General features: G+C 42.5%; 2 protein-coding genes across 5 annotated transcripts in view; one reads left to right on the top strand and one right to left on the bottom strand.

The window, feature by feature from the left end:
* PKIG (cAMP-dependent protein kinase inhibitor gamma) overlaps positions 1-11,164 on the top strand; it is a 409,002-nt gene that overhangs the window by 283,898 nt on the left and 113,940 nt on the right. The gene's annotated exons all lie outside the window — the stretch shown is intronic.
* SERINC3 (serine incorporator 3) overlaps positions 1-11,164 on the bottom strand; it is a 36,634-nt gene that overhangs the window by 11,275 nt on the left and 14,195 nt on the right. Inside the window, exons 9-11 of one of the 4 annotated variants that reach the window (XM_049650736.1) lie at positions 7,317-7,544; positions 6,278-6,436; positions 247-692 (exon numbers count right to left, since the gene is read on the bottom strand). In XM_049650736.1, the coding sequence (XP_049506693.1) occupies positions 6,298-6,436; positions 7,317-7,544 (367 nt within the window). In that variant the 3' untranslated portion in view covers positions 247-692; positions 6,278-6,297. Of the gene's footprint in view, positions 1-246; positions 693-1,813; positions 3,680-3,731; positions 6,437-7,316; positions 7,545-11,164 lie in introns of those variants that run through there. The other 3 variants (XM_049650735.1, XM_049650737.1, XM_049650734.1) reach the window with 3 other exon arrangements.

Here is an 11,164-nt window from a genome sequence, read left to right as displayed (position 1 = left end):
ATGAATTCCTTCTATCCCTGAGGCTCTGGTGGTACCTTGTAAACCTGGCAGTGGGGAATGGTTAAATGACTTGAGTGGGATTCTTAAATTTTGGTCTCTGGAAATGATTGCAAGGGCAGGTTATTGCTGGATCACTTCTGGGGCCCCCACCCTCGCAGACCGTCTTGAGTCTCTGCCTCTGGTGTGGGTGGACAGACCTTATCCAGCGAGACTGAATGTTAGTTCTGCGTTTCAGCACTTTAGACCTTTTCTGTCAAAAATTTAGCCTTAGCCCACGCATCAAATTAAGTGGTTCATTTGGTGGCTTTTGACCTATTTTCTTTTGTATTCATTCCTTGAAAGTCATGGCGTTAAAAAGTGACGAGTACTGTGTGTTGTGTAAGTACCTTCTCCATGCATTTACTAGACCACCAGGCAAGGGGGACAGCTCAGTTAGGTAGAGAACGGTACTCTGAAATGCAAAGGCCAGTCTATTGTTAATAAGCTCTTCATCTGTATAGTACTGTTTAAAATGTCTGGAGAAGTTGGTGGTGGAAATTATTCACCTCATTAGTGCCAATTCCAGAGAAAGATCCTTTCACCATAGATACTAACCCTGAATCCTCGTGGGACCCGGCATAGCTGGAAATACCCAAGTGCATACCCCTGGCAGCCTCCGGTTCCATCTGCTGATGACAGTGTGACCAGCATTGCTGAAAAGATCAAAATAGCACAAGTAGGATGACTAAAGTAGATGGTTCAGAACCCAACTGCTTGGAGGTGGGAATTGGTTAGAGGCTTTCTCACATCTCAAAGAGGAAAGAGTTTAAAAAACAAAACCAACAGCAAGCTACAATGAAGGACAAATGAACCATTTGGCCCCACCAGGTTTCCAAAGTTTAAACTCTGTATTGCATTCCTGGCCGGTTTTGCCCGTGTCTATTTGACTGCAGAAGTTTACATGTATTTAAGCTCACCTGGACAAGTATGTCAGAGACCAGGATGCTGCCCGTTTCCGAGGCCTCTCCAGTTGGACCAAGGAGCTGTTGCATTCAGCTTCTGAAAGGAGTCAGAGCTAAGATCTGTCTGCCTTCTGCAGCTTCAAAGAGAGATCAAATAGCTTTGACACCTCAGGAGGTTTGAACCAAGCTGTGAAACTGGGACTGCTTGGGTGAAAATCAAGGCAGTTTCTGTGTGGCTTCGCCAGGCATTTGTGTAAAGTTTCCCTAGCAGGGTGAGGGAACAACCAAGGGAGCACCCAGTGAGCCTGACTCGGTAGTGGGGGTACACTGATGGGCCAAATGAGGGAGCATCCGGAGACCTGGGAGTGTCTTCCTTCAGGGAAAAATTCTGGCCCATTTCACCAACACCTGAAAAGTAACTTTTCCCCAAATTCAGGGCACTGTGGTATAGAAAAGGGAAAGGAATGGTGTATCAGGAGACCCGAGTAATGGCTTTATGTTACCGTGGCCTTGGATGAGCCACTGAACACCCCTGAATCACATGATAAAAAGGATCTACACTCAGCTCTGAACCCTCTGTTTTCGGCATCAATTGGCTTTACTGCTACAGGGACATTGTACTCTGCCTTTTGGAGGCCTTTCCTGCCTCCCCCCTCCTCCCCTGCCAATCTGGGTTACTTTATAGGAAATGTAGGTCTGAATGAATCGACATCTGAAGCTGTCGATGCCAAATGACTCTGTCAACTTAGGTAAGATGGGGGTCTTCTTCCTCTTCTTATACAGAATCTGGAAAATTGTGTCTCTTCCTGGAATCCTATTCTGCCTTCACAGGGGGAGGCTGGAAGAAAGCTACGGAAACAACTGTGCACACCTCTGGCTTCTCTGGAGTTTATTTGCTTTTGGCAGAAGTGGCTTTAGCGTCCCCAGACTTCATCTTGCTTTTACAAGGAGCCACATGTCCTTAGAGGTTTACAAACACTTCGGCTTGTTAAGATACTACATTTCTGCCAGAGAGAGAGGACAGCAAGAGGTATTGTCCCTGAACTCCTGTAACATACTGAGCCTTTCTGAATTCTCCCTGGGTGGGCAGTTTCTTTAAATGCCACGGGATTCTCAAGGTCAGTCATGAGATTACCTTTTCATTTGGGGAGGCAAAACCTGTAGTACTGTTGTGGCATTATTAGAATACTTCATTTTAAAGTGTTCAGCTTTTAAGGTTTTCTCTCGAAGCCCCCTCTTCCATTTAGGAAGTGAAGTGTTAACCAAGGTCATGGCGTAAGTGTGGCTGTTCTGTGGCCTGAGGTATGTGGAGACACCAAACAGAAACCTCTCAGCTGTTCGGGAAAGATGTCCGTTCTGGTGATGCCTCTCAGTGTGGGGATCTGGTAATTTCATAAATCCATAAATCCAAAGTAAATTCCTTCCTATTCTCCCAACTCAGCAATGGTTTGCTTGACAGGCCAAGTAACGGGCATCATCAGATCCAAATTCCTCCTTAACAGATCTGGTTCCACAGGAAGGCCCGGTGTGGCTCGAGGATGGAGATGCTAGTGATGAATTTACCGTTTGACGGCTGCTTTTCCTTTGGTCTCCCTGGCCAGCATGTTTAGCTGGGCAGAAACTCAGCTGCCATTGGGGATTCTTGTGGATTCGCTTACAGCTCGTGGCAGTGGAATACCCGCAACCTCTCTCCGACACCACTCCGACAGGGCCGGAAGGTGGGCTAATTTTCTGACCAGACTGGGGCACCGTTTCAGCCGCTGGTCACATTCCTCGCTTCAAACTGAAATTCAGTTTAGCTTTGAGTGTATGGACACGTGGTGGTGGATTCATCTACTTCAGTGTTTGTTCTGACCAAAAAGTTTATTTTTCTAGTGCATTTTCTAAGTCAAAGTGGTGAAAACATGTAACTTTAGTATGCATGACTGGGTCTGAAACAATAAAAAATCCCCGTAGGTTATGCGTGGAGTCCTTTTGTGACAATGACAGCTCGGACAGAGGTTCTGAAGTTTTGTGATTCACGGTACATGGCGGCTTGGGCAGAGCCTCCCTCCGCGTCAGATAGGGAGAGGCCCTGTGGCGACACCATGCACCTGTAGACTTGGGGCTGGCCACCTCCGAAGATCGTGCGCACTTAGAAGACCCCAGCATATACAGAGAATGGTGCTCACTGCACACAATGGTAGAGACGACATGCAAATGTTTCAGTTCTTAAGGCCCAGCTGTACTTTCTGGAGGGGGCTCAGATTCTTCCAGGGATAGCTAACAGTTCCTGGTGCCAGTAAGCGCTGGGCATCCATTACGTTAAGTATTTCACATAGATAACTTCATTTAACCTTTAAGCGTACTTAATTAAGTAATAGTACTGCCAGGTACAGAGAAGGAGGTACAGAGGGAGGGAAACGAGGTACAGAGAAGTTAAGCAGCTTGCCCAAGGACACACAGCAAGTCAAGTAGTGGAGCTGGGTTTCAAAACCAGGTAGTCAGACTGGAGCCCAGTTTCTCTTGATGGTTAGAGCCAGGCCGTGCGTGCCTTTTACTGTCTGATCCGATGATTCGAAATACTCTCCTGTTTCAAGTATGATCCTGGGCTTCTTCAACATGCTGACATTATTTATGCTTATGTATAATTCAGCACTCACGTGTACAATTCACTGGAGTCTTGAGTAATACCAGGTTTCCTAGCAACAGGCCAAGTTATTCTTAAAGTACAGCCAAGCAAACAGGGATACTGCTCCCTAATTTTCAAAGGAAATTTGTTATTTCAAATTAATATCAAAGTTATCATCATGAGAAAAAATAAGAACTTTATTGGACTCTGTTACACTTATTTTACAATTTAGTATTGCTTTATTTTGCATTACATAAGGTGGGGGATGTTACACCGTCATGCTTTTGACGTTTGGGACCTTTAAAGGTCTTAATCTGGCTATCCCTGCTATTAAGGAAAAGTGGGGTGTCTGCTTTACACTGGCAAAGCAAAGGGCTAAACCTCCCCTCTTTGCCCCCCAACTCCCTTGCTACTTTATCTCTATACCTTGATATAAAGCACTCTTTTAAAACATGGTGGTTCCAACAATTCCTGGCAAGTGCTGCTTCCCTACCCCATCCCCCAACCTCCATCCCAAGTGAGATGGTGCCCTTTGTGTCCTACCTGTTTAATTCTGTAAGAACACCTTAAATCTGGCCTCTGTCAGACCGTGGCTGAACACCTCTCACCTGTGAATGCTGTCTAGTCTCATTTTAGCCCACGGCCAGACCAGCAGCTACCACTGGAGTGTTTACAATGCACTGAGCACTTTGCAGAGTAACTTTACACTTTTAAACAATCTTATGTACTAGGTACTATTTTTTATTCAAACGAGGAAAATGCTGAGGCTCAGACAGAGTCACACAGATAGTCACCGGCCCAAGGTCATAAAGCATAGTATGTACTCAATAAATATTAGCCGCCCAGTTTGACAGAAATGGCAAAGCTGGATACAAACCCCAACAGTCTGACTTCCAAGCCTATGTTCTTAGCCATTCTTAAGGGACCAACTCCACCCTTCTGGTACAATTTGTTCCTTTTCTTGTCTCTCACCATATAAATGGAACCCCACGGACTCAGATGATTGAAACCAGCATCACTCCAGAATCTGCCTCTCCCTGTATCTAATCAATTGCCAGTTTTAAAATTTTAATTACTGAGTAGCTCAGCTGTCAATTTCTCCCCATCCTCATTTTCACTCCTCTGTTTCAAATGGTACGTGGCCTGCCCCGGTCTCATCTCTAAATGCCTTCTCTACATGTCAACCACAGTGACTGAAGACCATTTGTTTACGTCACTATGAATATGCTCCCTGCTGCTCTCAGTGTAAGGTTCAAACTCTTCAGTGTGGGTTGCGAAGCCCTTCGTGACCCAATCCCTGCCTCTTCTCCCCATTCCAGCCTTACCAAATGGGTTTTCATCTCCCTGCCTTTGACGTGCAGTTCTGTCTACCCCTCGGCAATGCCAGCCCACTTCCCCAATTCTCTCTCAGCTAGCTCCTAACAATCCCTGGCCTAGATGCCACTTCTTCCAGGAAGCCTACCAGGACAACCCCCCCCCCCCCAATCACCCCAGGCACCTCTCCTTTGGGTTCTCCACAATTCCTCAATCACAGCACTAATCACACCATGCTGTACACCTGTCAGCTCATTTTCGCCCTCCTCTAAACTTTAAGTCCAAGATGGCAGAGCTGGTATCTGTCACGAGTAAAGTTGTATCCTCGAACCTGACAGAGCCTGGTACGGAACAGACCGTTCTATTCTACCTCCTTGTGTGCTACCTCTCCTGAAGAAGTTTCCTGACGGTGCCTGCCTGCCTTGTCTCTCATCTATGCAAGTGTCTTATCCAGGGAAGATGATTAGTACAATTTTTGGATGAGTTCAAGCCTTTACTTACTAGCCAGACCTTACGTTTTAGAAGGGACAGGCACATTCTGCTCAATGCTTGGTAAACCTGACTGCCCATATAGGTCTAAAAAATATAGGATGGCTGCTAACTCATAAAAGCTGTAAAAAAAGGGGGGGGGGTCCTTCAAAGCTTAAGTCTCCATTTTAATCAAATAACTTTATAGTGCAAATATAATAAATTCACATGCATTTACTTTTACATACTCATATAACAAGATAAGTACATTGACCTAAAGTCGCACTGTTTTCCCAAGTGAATCTTCATTTTAACCAAACCTACATAGCGCTTATGGAAAGCACTTCTGGCAAAGCTATAATCGCGCAGCATCAATGCTGTAGTGTAAAACACGAATTGAACAAACTCAAGCTGTAGAAGCAGTAGTCACGTCAGCCACCCTGCTCTTCTGGGGAAGGACCCACACACACACTCCTCCCCAAGTACTATGATGCTACACATAGTAGGGGTTTAAGGACTGAACAGAGTGTTTGCATCACACAAGTAAAGACTTCACAGAGGAAACCCGTCATAGAAATGGTGGTTTTTGTGTTCGTTTTTTGCTTTTTAAGGATACTGCAATAGAAATATATTAACGATTGGCCTCAAATATCCAACATTTTTCTTACATTTTAAATCAAAGTTGTAGGATCCTATAGGTCTCAATAAAGAACTCTTCACAGCACAGCTGTGGTTCACTTTAAAACGCAAAATGTTCCCTTTGCGATATATCCTTACAAATAAACATAATATACATATAAATGAAAAGTTCAGATCCTGCATCAAGCATTACTCAATCTTGCCCTCTGATACAAACCTGGATATAGTCAAATTTGCAAACTGTTCACTTAATATTTTAGTTGAAGCAAAAGTAAAATAGATATGGGCTTTCAGCAAAGCAGACCTTTATGAATTCTCAGAGGCTCAGTTGAAGTCACGATTGGTGAGGACGAGTGGAGCCACAAGGGTCCAGACATAAAGGAGGAGGCAGACCCAGCTGGAGCTGATCTTGACCCACACGGCTGGCCACTTGCTGGTCATGCTCTGGAACTTTGCATCAGGACTAAGAAAACAGAAGAGAGTCAAGTAAAGGAGCCTGTTATCAGTATCTAGCAGCCCCCTGGCCAAAGCCAAGGGGGAGGCTGACACTACTCTCTAGTAAGGTTCTAGGAGGAACTTGAGAAAGCTGCTATTATTACTTTTTTATAAGCAGGGGACTCTGCCTCTCAAAGTGCTTTTATCTTCTTGCTAGCACGAAGAACTCTGACTACCGTATCCCCTGGGCAAAGTTCTTTAGGAACGTCTAGCTATTCTAGATATTGGCAAAAGTCTACATTGAAATGGCATCCCTCAAACTTGCCTTCTGAATCACATCATTACTTTGACCCGAATACTCTGTATGGCCACATATAGAGGTAAATTAGTGAACAAAGATGGGTCAAGCTGCTTTATGTCATGATTTTCTCTCAAGTAACTCAAGTCTGGAAGGGGTCTCCATGATTTGTTCTGTAAGAACTCCCAACTGGATTTTAAATCCAATAGGAGAAAAACTCAAAGGCATTTCAGAAAAGAGCACTGAACACAACTTCATGATATGGGCAAGACAAGGGGGTTCTGGGGTCAAACAATGGATGGATATTTTCTTTTTTTTTTTTTTTTTTTTTAAATTTTTTTTTTCAACGTTTTTTATTTATTTTTGGGACAGAGAGAGACAGAGCATGAACGGGGGAGGGGCAGAGAGAGAGGGAGACACAGAATCGGAAACAGGCTCCAGGCTCCGAGCCATCAGCCCAGAGCCTGACGCGGGGCTCGAACTCACAGACCGCGAGATCGTGACCTGGCTGAAGTCGGACGCTTAACCGACTGCGCCACCCAGGCGCCCCTGGATGGATATTTTCAAGGGGGCCAAGTGGTCTTCCACCTGGTTAGTCTGTGCCTCCTACCTGTACCAACTGGTCAGGGTCATCATGATGTACAAGGAAGCCAAGGAGAGCATGAAGTGGAATAAGAAGTAGCTGTACTGCACTCCTTCTTTCTCATTGTCCACAGCCCGCCGAGGCTGTCCATCTTCTTCATCACTGCCACCATTGGTGGTTGTATCACGGAGGATCACACTGTCACTTCCTGACAAGGTCAGCTTACTTACTTGGCTATTGTTGGAAGTGCGGATGCTGGAAAGTGATCCAAAAGAAGACAAATCAGAAAGGGGCCAGGAGATGAATTGCTGCCATTGGCCTATATACATGACGGTTATTCCTGAACTACTATTTGGGGACTGAAGGCCTTCTGGAGGGCTACCTGTCATCACAAGACAGCAGGGGTGGGGGCACCTGGCTGGCTTACTCAGCAGAGCACGCGACTCTTGATCTCGGGGTTGTGAGTTCAAGACCCACATTCAATGTAGGGATCACTTAAAAAAAAAAGAGAGAGTACTTTTATCAGTTACTACTTGATGGCTTAACTGCTTAGGAGTTTCACTATGCTCTCAATGTCTGCTTCCATGACTTCACAAGTGCCTCTTCTATGCTTGGAATACACCACCCACAAACCTTCTCCCAGATAACTTATTTATCCTTTAGTTCTCTATACGCCACATCTTCTAGAAAGCCTTCCCTGACATCAGTTCATCACCAGGCTGGGTTAAAATCCCACAGCTCCTTATGCTTCCCTCTGCTGTAGCACTTATGCCTGTCTTTCTTGCTAGTCCTAGAACTCCTCAACAACAACGACCGTAGTCATCTCTGCGTTTCTAACAGCAGATGCTAACTGCAAGTGTGTTAAATGACTGAATAAAAAAAAAAAAAAGTACATACAACTAAAGGACAAGAACCACACAATCATCTCAACAGACATAGGAAGAACATTTGACTAAAATCTAATAATGCCTTTTCCTGATAAAAACACTCAACCTAGGAATAGAGAACTTCCTCAAACTGATAAAGGGCATCTGTGAAAAACCCAGAGCAGACTAAAAGCTGTCCTGCTAAGATCAGGAACAAGACAGGCAGTCTACTGTCCCCATTTCTATTCAACGTGGTACTGGAGGTTCGAGTCAGAGTAATTAGGCAAGAAAAAGATAAAAGGCATCCTGATTGGAAAAGTAGTAAAATGATCTCTACTTGCAGATAACTTGACCTTGTACATGGAAAACCTTAAGGAATACACACACTATTAGAATCAATAAATAATCTTGCAGGACACAACATCAATATACAACAACTCTATGTCTATACATTAACAATGAACAACCTAAAAGACAAATTAAGAAGACAATCTCACCTATGGGGCATCTGGGTAGCTCAGTTGGTTAAGCGTCCAACTTCAGTTCAGGTCATGATTTCATGGCTTGTGAGTTTGAGCCCTGCATCGGGCTCTGTGCTGACAGCTCAGAGCCTGGAGCCTGCTTCAGATTCTGTGTTTCTTCTCTCTACCCCTCCCCCACTCACGCTCTCTCTCTCAAAAATAAACATTAAAAAAATTTTAAAATTAAAAAAAAATCTAACTTATAATACTTAGAAATGCAAAAAAAGATGTTTAAGACTTGTATGCTAATAACTCTAAACCACTGATAAGAAACTGAAAGACTTAAATGAAACATCCTATGTTATAAACTAGAAGCCTTAACAGTGTTGAGATAGTAATACTCCCCAAGTTGACGAACAGATTCAATGCAATCCTTATTTAAATCTCAATTAAACTGACAAGCTAAACCCAAAATTTACATAGAAATGAAAGGGACTCAGAATATTCAAAACAATCTTGAAAAAGAACAAATTTGGAGGGCTCACGCTTCCCGATTTCAGAACTTAGTACAAAGCTACAGTAATCAAAACCGTGTGGTACTAGCATAAGGATAGATACACAGATCAATGAAACAGAATTACAAGTCCAGAAATAAACCATTACATTTATGGTCAATGGATTTTTGACAAGGATGCCAAGACAACTCAATGTTGGAAAGAATGGTCTTTTCAACAAAGGGTGCTGAGCCAAGGAGATACCCACATATGACGGAATGAAGCTGGACCCCTTACTCAAGTCATATATAAAAACAATAAAAAGACAAATAACCCAATTTAAGAGTGGGCAAAAGATCTAAACAGACATTTCTTCAGGATATACAAATGGCTAACAAGCACATGAAAAGAATGCTCAATATCATTAGTCACCGGGAAAACACAAATCAAAACCGTAATGGAATGCCACTTCACATCCTCTAGAATGGCTACAACAAAAAAAAGACAATTACGGTATTTTGATTAAGAACTGATGAAACTGGAAGACTCATACATTGCTGCTGGGACTGTAACATGATGTAGCCACTTTAGACAATACTTTGGCAGCCCGGCCATTCTACAACTAGGTATGTATCCTAGAAAATTTAAAGTGTACATCCACACAAAAAACTTGCACACATATGTTCATAGCAGCATTATTCATGCTAGTCCCACAGTGGAAACAACCCCAAAACGTCCATCAACTGATAAAGGATAAACAAAATGTGGTATATATGCACACAACACAGTATTATTTCCAACAATAAAAAGGAATTAAGTACTGATATGTCATAACATGGATGAACCTTGAAGACCTTATACTAAGTAAAAAAAACAGTCACAAAAGACCACATGTTTTATGATTCCATATATATGAAACATTGGAATAAGCAAATTTACAGAGACAAAAGGAGATTCATTTCTGCCAAGGACTGGAGCGGGAGGGAATAGAAAGGTGACTGCTAATGAGCATGGTTTCTTTTTGGCAAAATAAAATGTTCTAAAACTGATTGTGGTGATGGTTGCACAATCCTGTGAATAGACTAAAAACCTGAGTAGTATAATTTAAAAAGGTGAATTTTATAGTATGGAAATTATATCTCAAAAGCAATACAAAACACGTTAGGCCAAAAGCAAAACAAACAAAAAAGATCAGACAATATAACAAACACATGAGCACAGCTGTGTTCCCATACAACTTTATTCGCAAGAATAGGCAGCCAGCACAAGGGCTGTAGTGTGCCAATCCGTATTTTAAGCAAGCATCAAAAAAAAAAAAAAAAAAAAAAAAAAAAAAGATAAATCTATACAAAATGTGGAAAGCTGTCCAAATTATAACAACAAAGTTCATATCTGAGAATACTACATGTATTTATATGGTACATCCCTAATTGATTTTAAGTTATTATTTATCAAGTGATATGTATATAACTATATATAAAACTGTATATAATTCTACAGATACAAATAGATTGACAAACACTTAAGTATAAGCAAAGGGGAAAAGTGTCAACTATTATGTACCATATAATGTTAACCATGGAAGAGGTAAATTTGGAGTGAGGATACTTTCATTCTCCACTTTATACTTTTCTCGCTTGTTAATTTACATAAATATATCCTTGCCCATTTTTACCTCATATTTTTAATTATTAAAATAACGTATGCTATTATGCAGAAAATACCAATAAAAATGGGTAAGAAATGAATCACCTTTTATCTATACATTTGCTTATTCCAGTGTTACATATATAGGAGTGCAAAGTGCTAAAATAGGTTGTATCTGAGCTCTTGGATTAACTAGAGACTTTAAAATTAGCTGTAACAGAATTCTGTTGTTTTTTTTTTTTTTAAGTTTATTTATTTTGAGAGAGAGAGAGTACACGTGCACGCATGGGAGTGGGGGGGTTGGAGTGAGGGAGAAAGGGCGAGGGAGAGGGTTAGGCAGAGAGAGGGAGGGACAGAAACCCAGGCAGGCTCTGCGCTGACAGTGCAGAGCCCGACTTAGGGCTCGA

The sequence above is a fragment of the Panthera uncia genome (genome assembly GCF_023721935.1).
Source record: "Panthera uncia isolate 11264 chromosome A3 unlocalized genomic scaffold, Puncia_PCG_1.0 HiC_scaffold_11, whole genome shotgun sequence".
In the NCBI taxonomy this organism is placed as follows: Eukaryota; Metazoa; Chordata; class Mammalia; order Carnivora; family Felidae; genus Panthera; species Panthera uncia.
The sequence above is the reverse complement of the archived record's forward strand: the minus strand, read 5'-3'. Positions and strand labels throughout refer to the sequence as shown.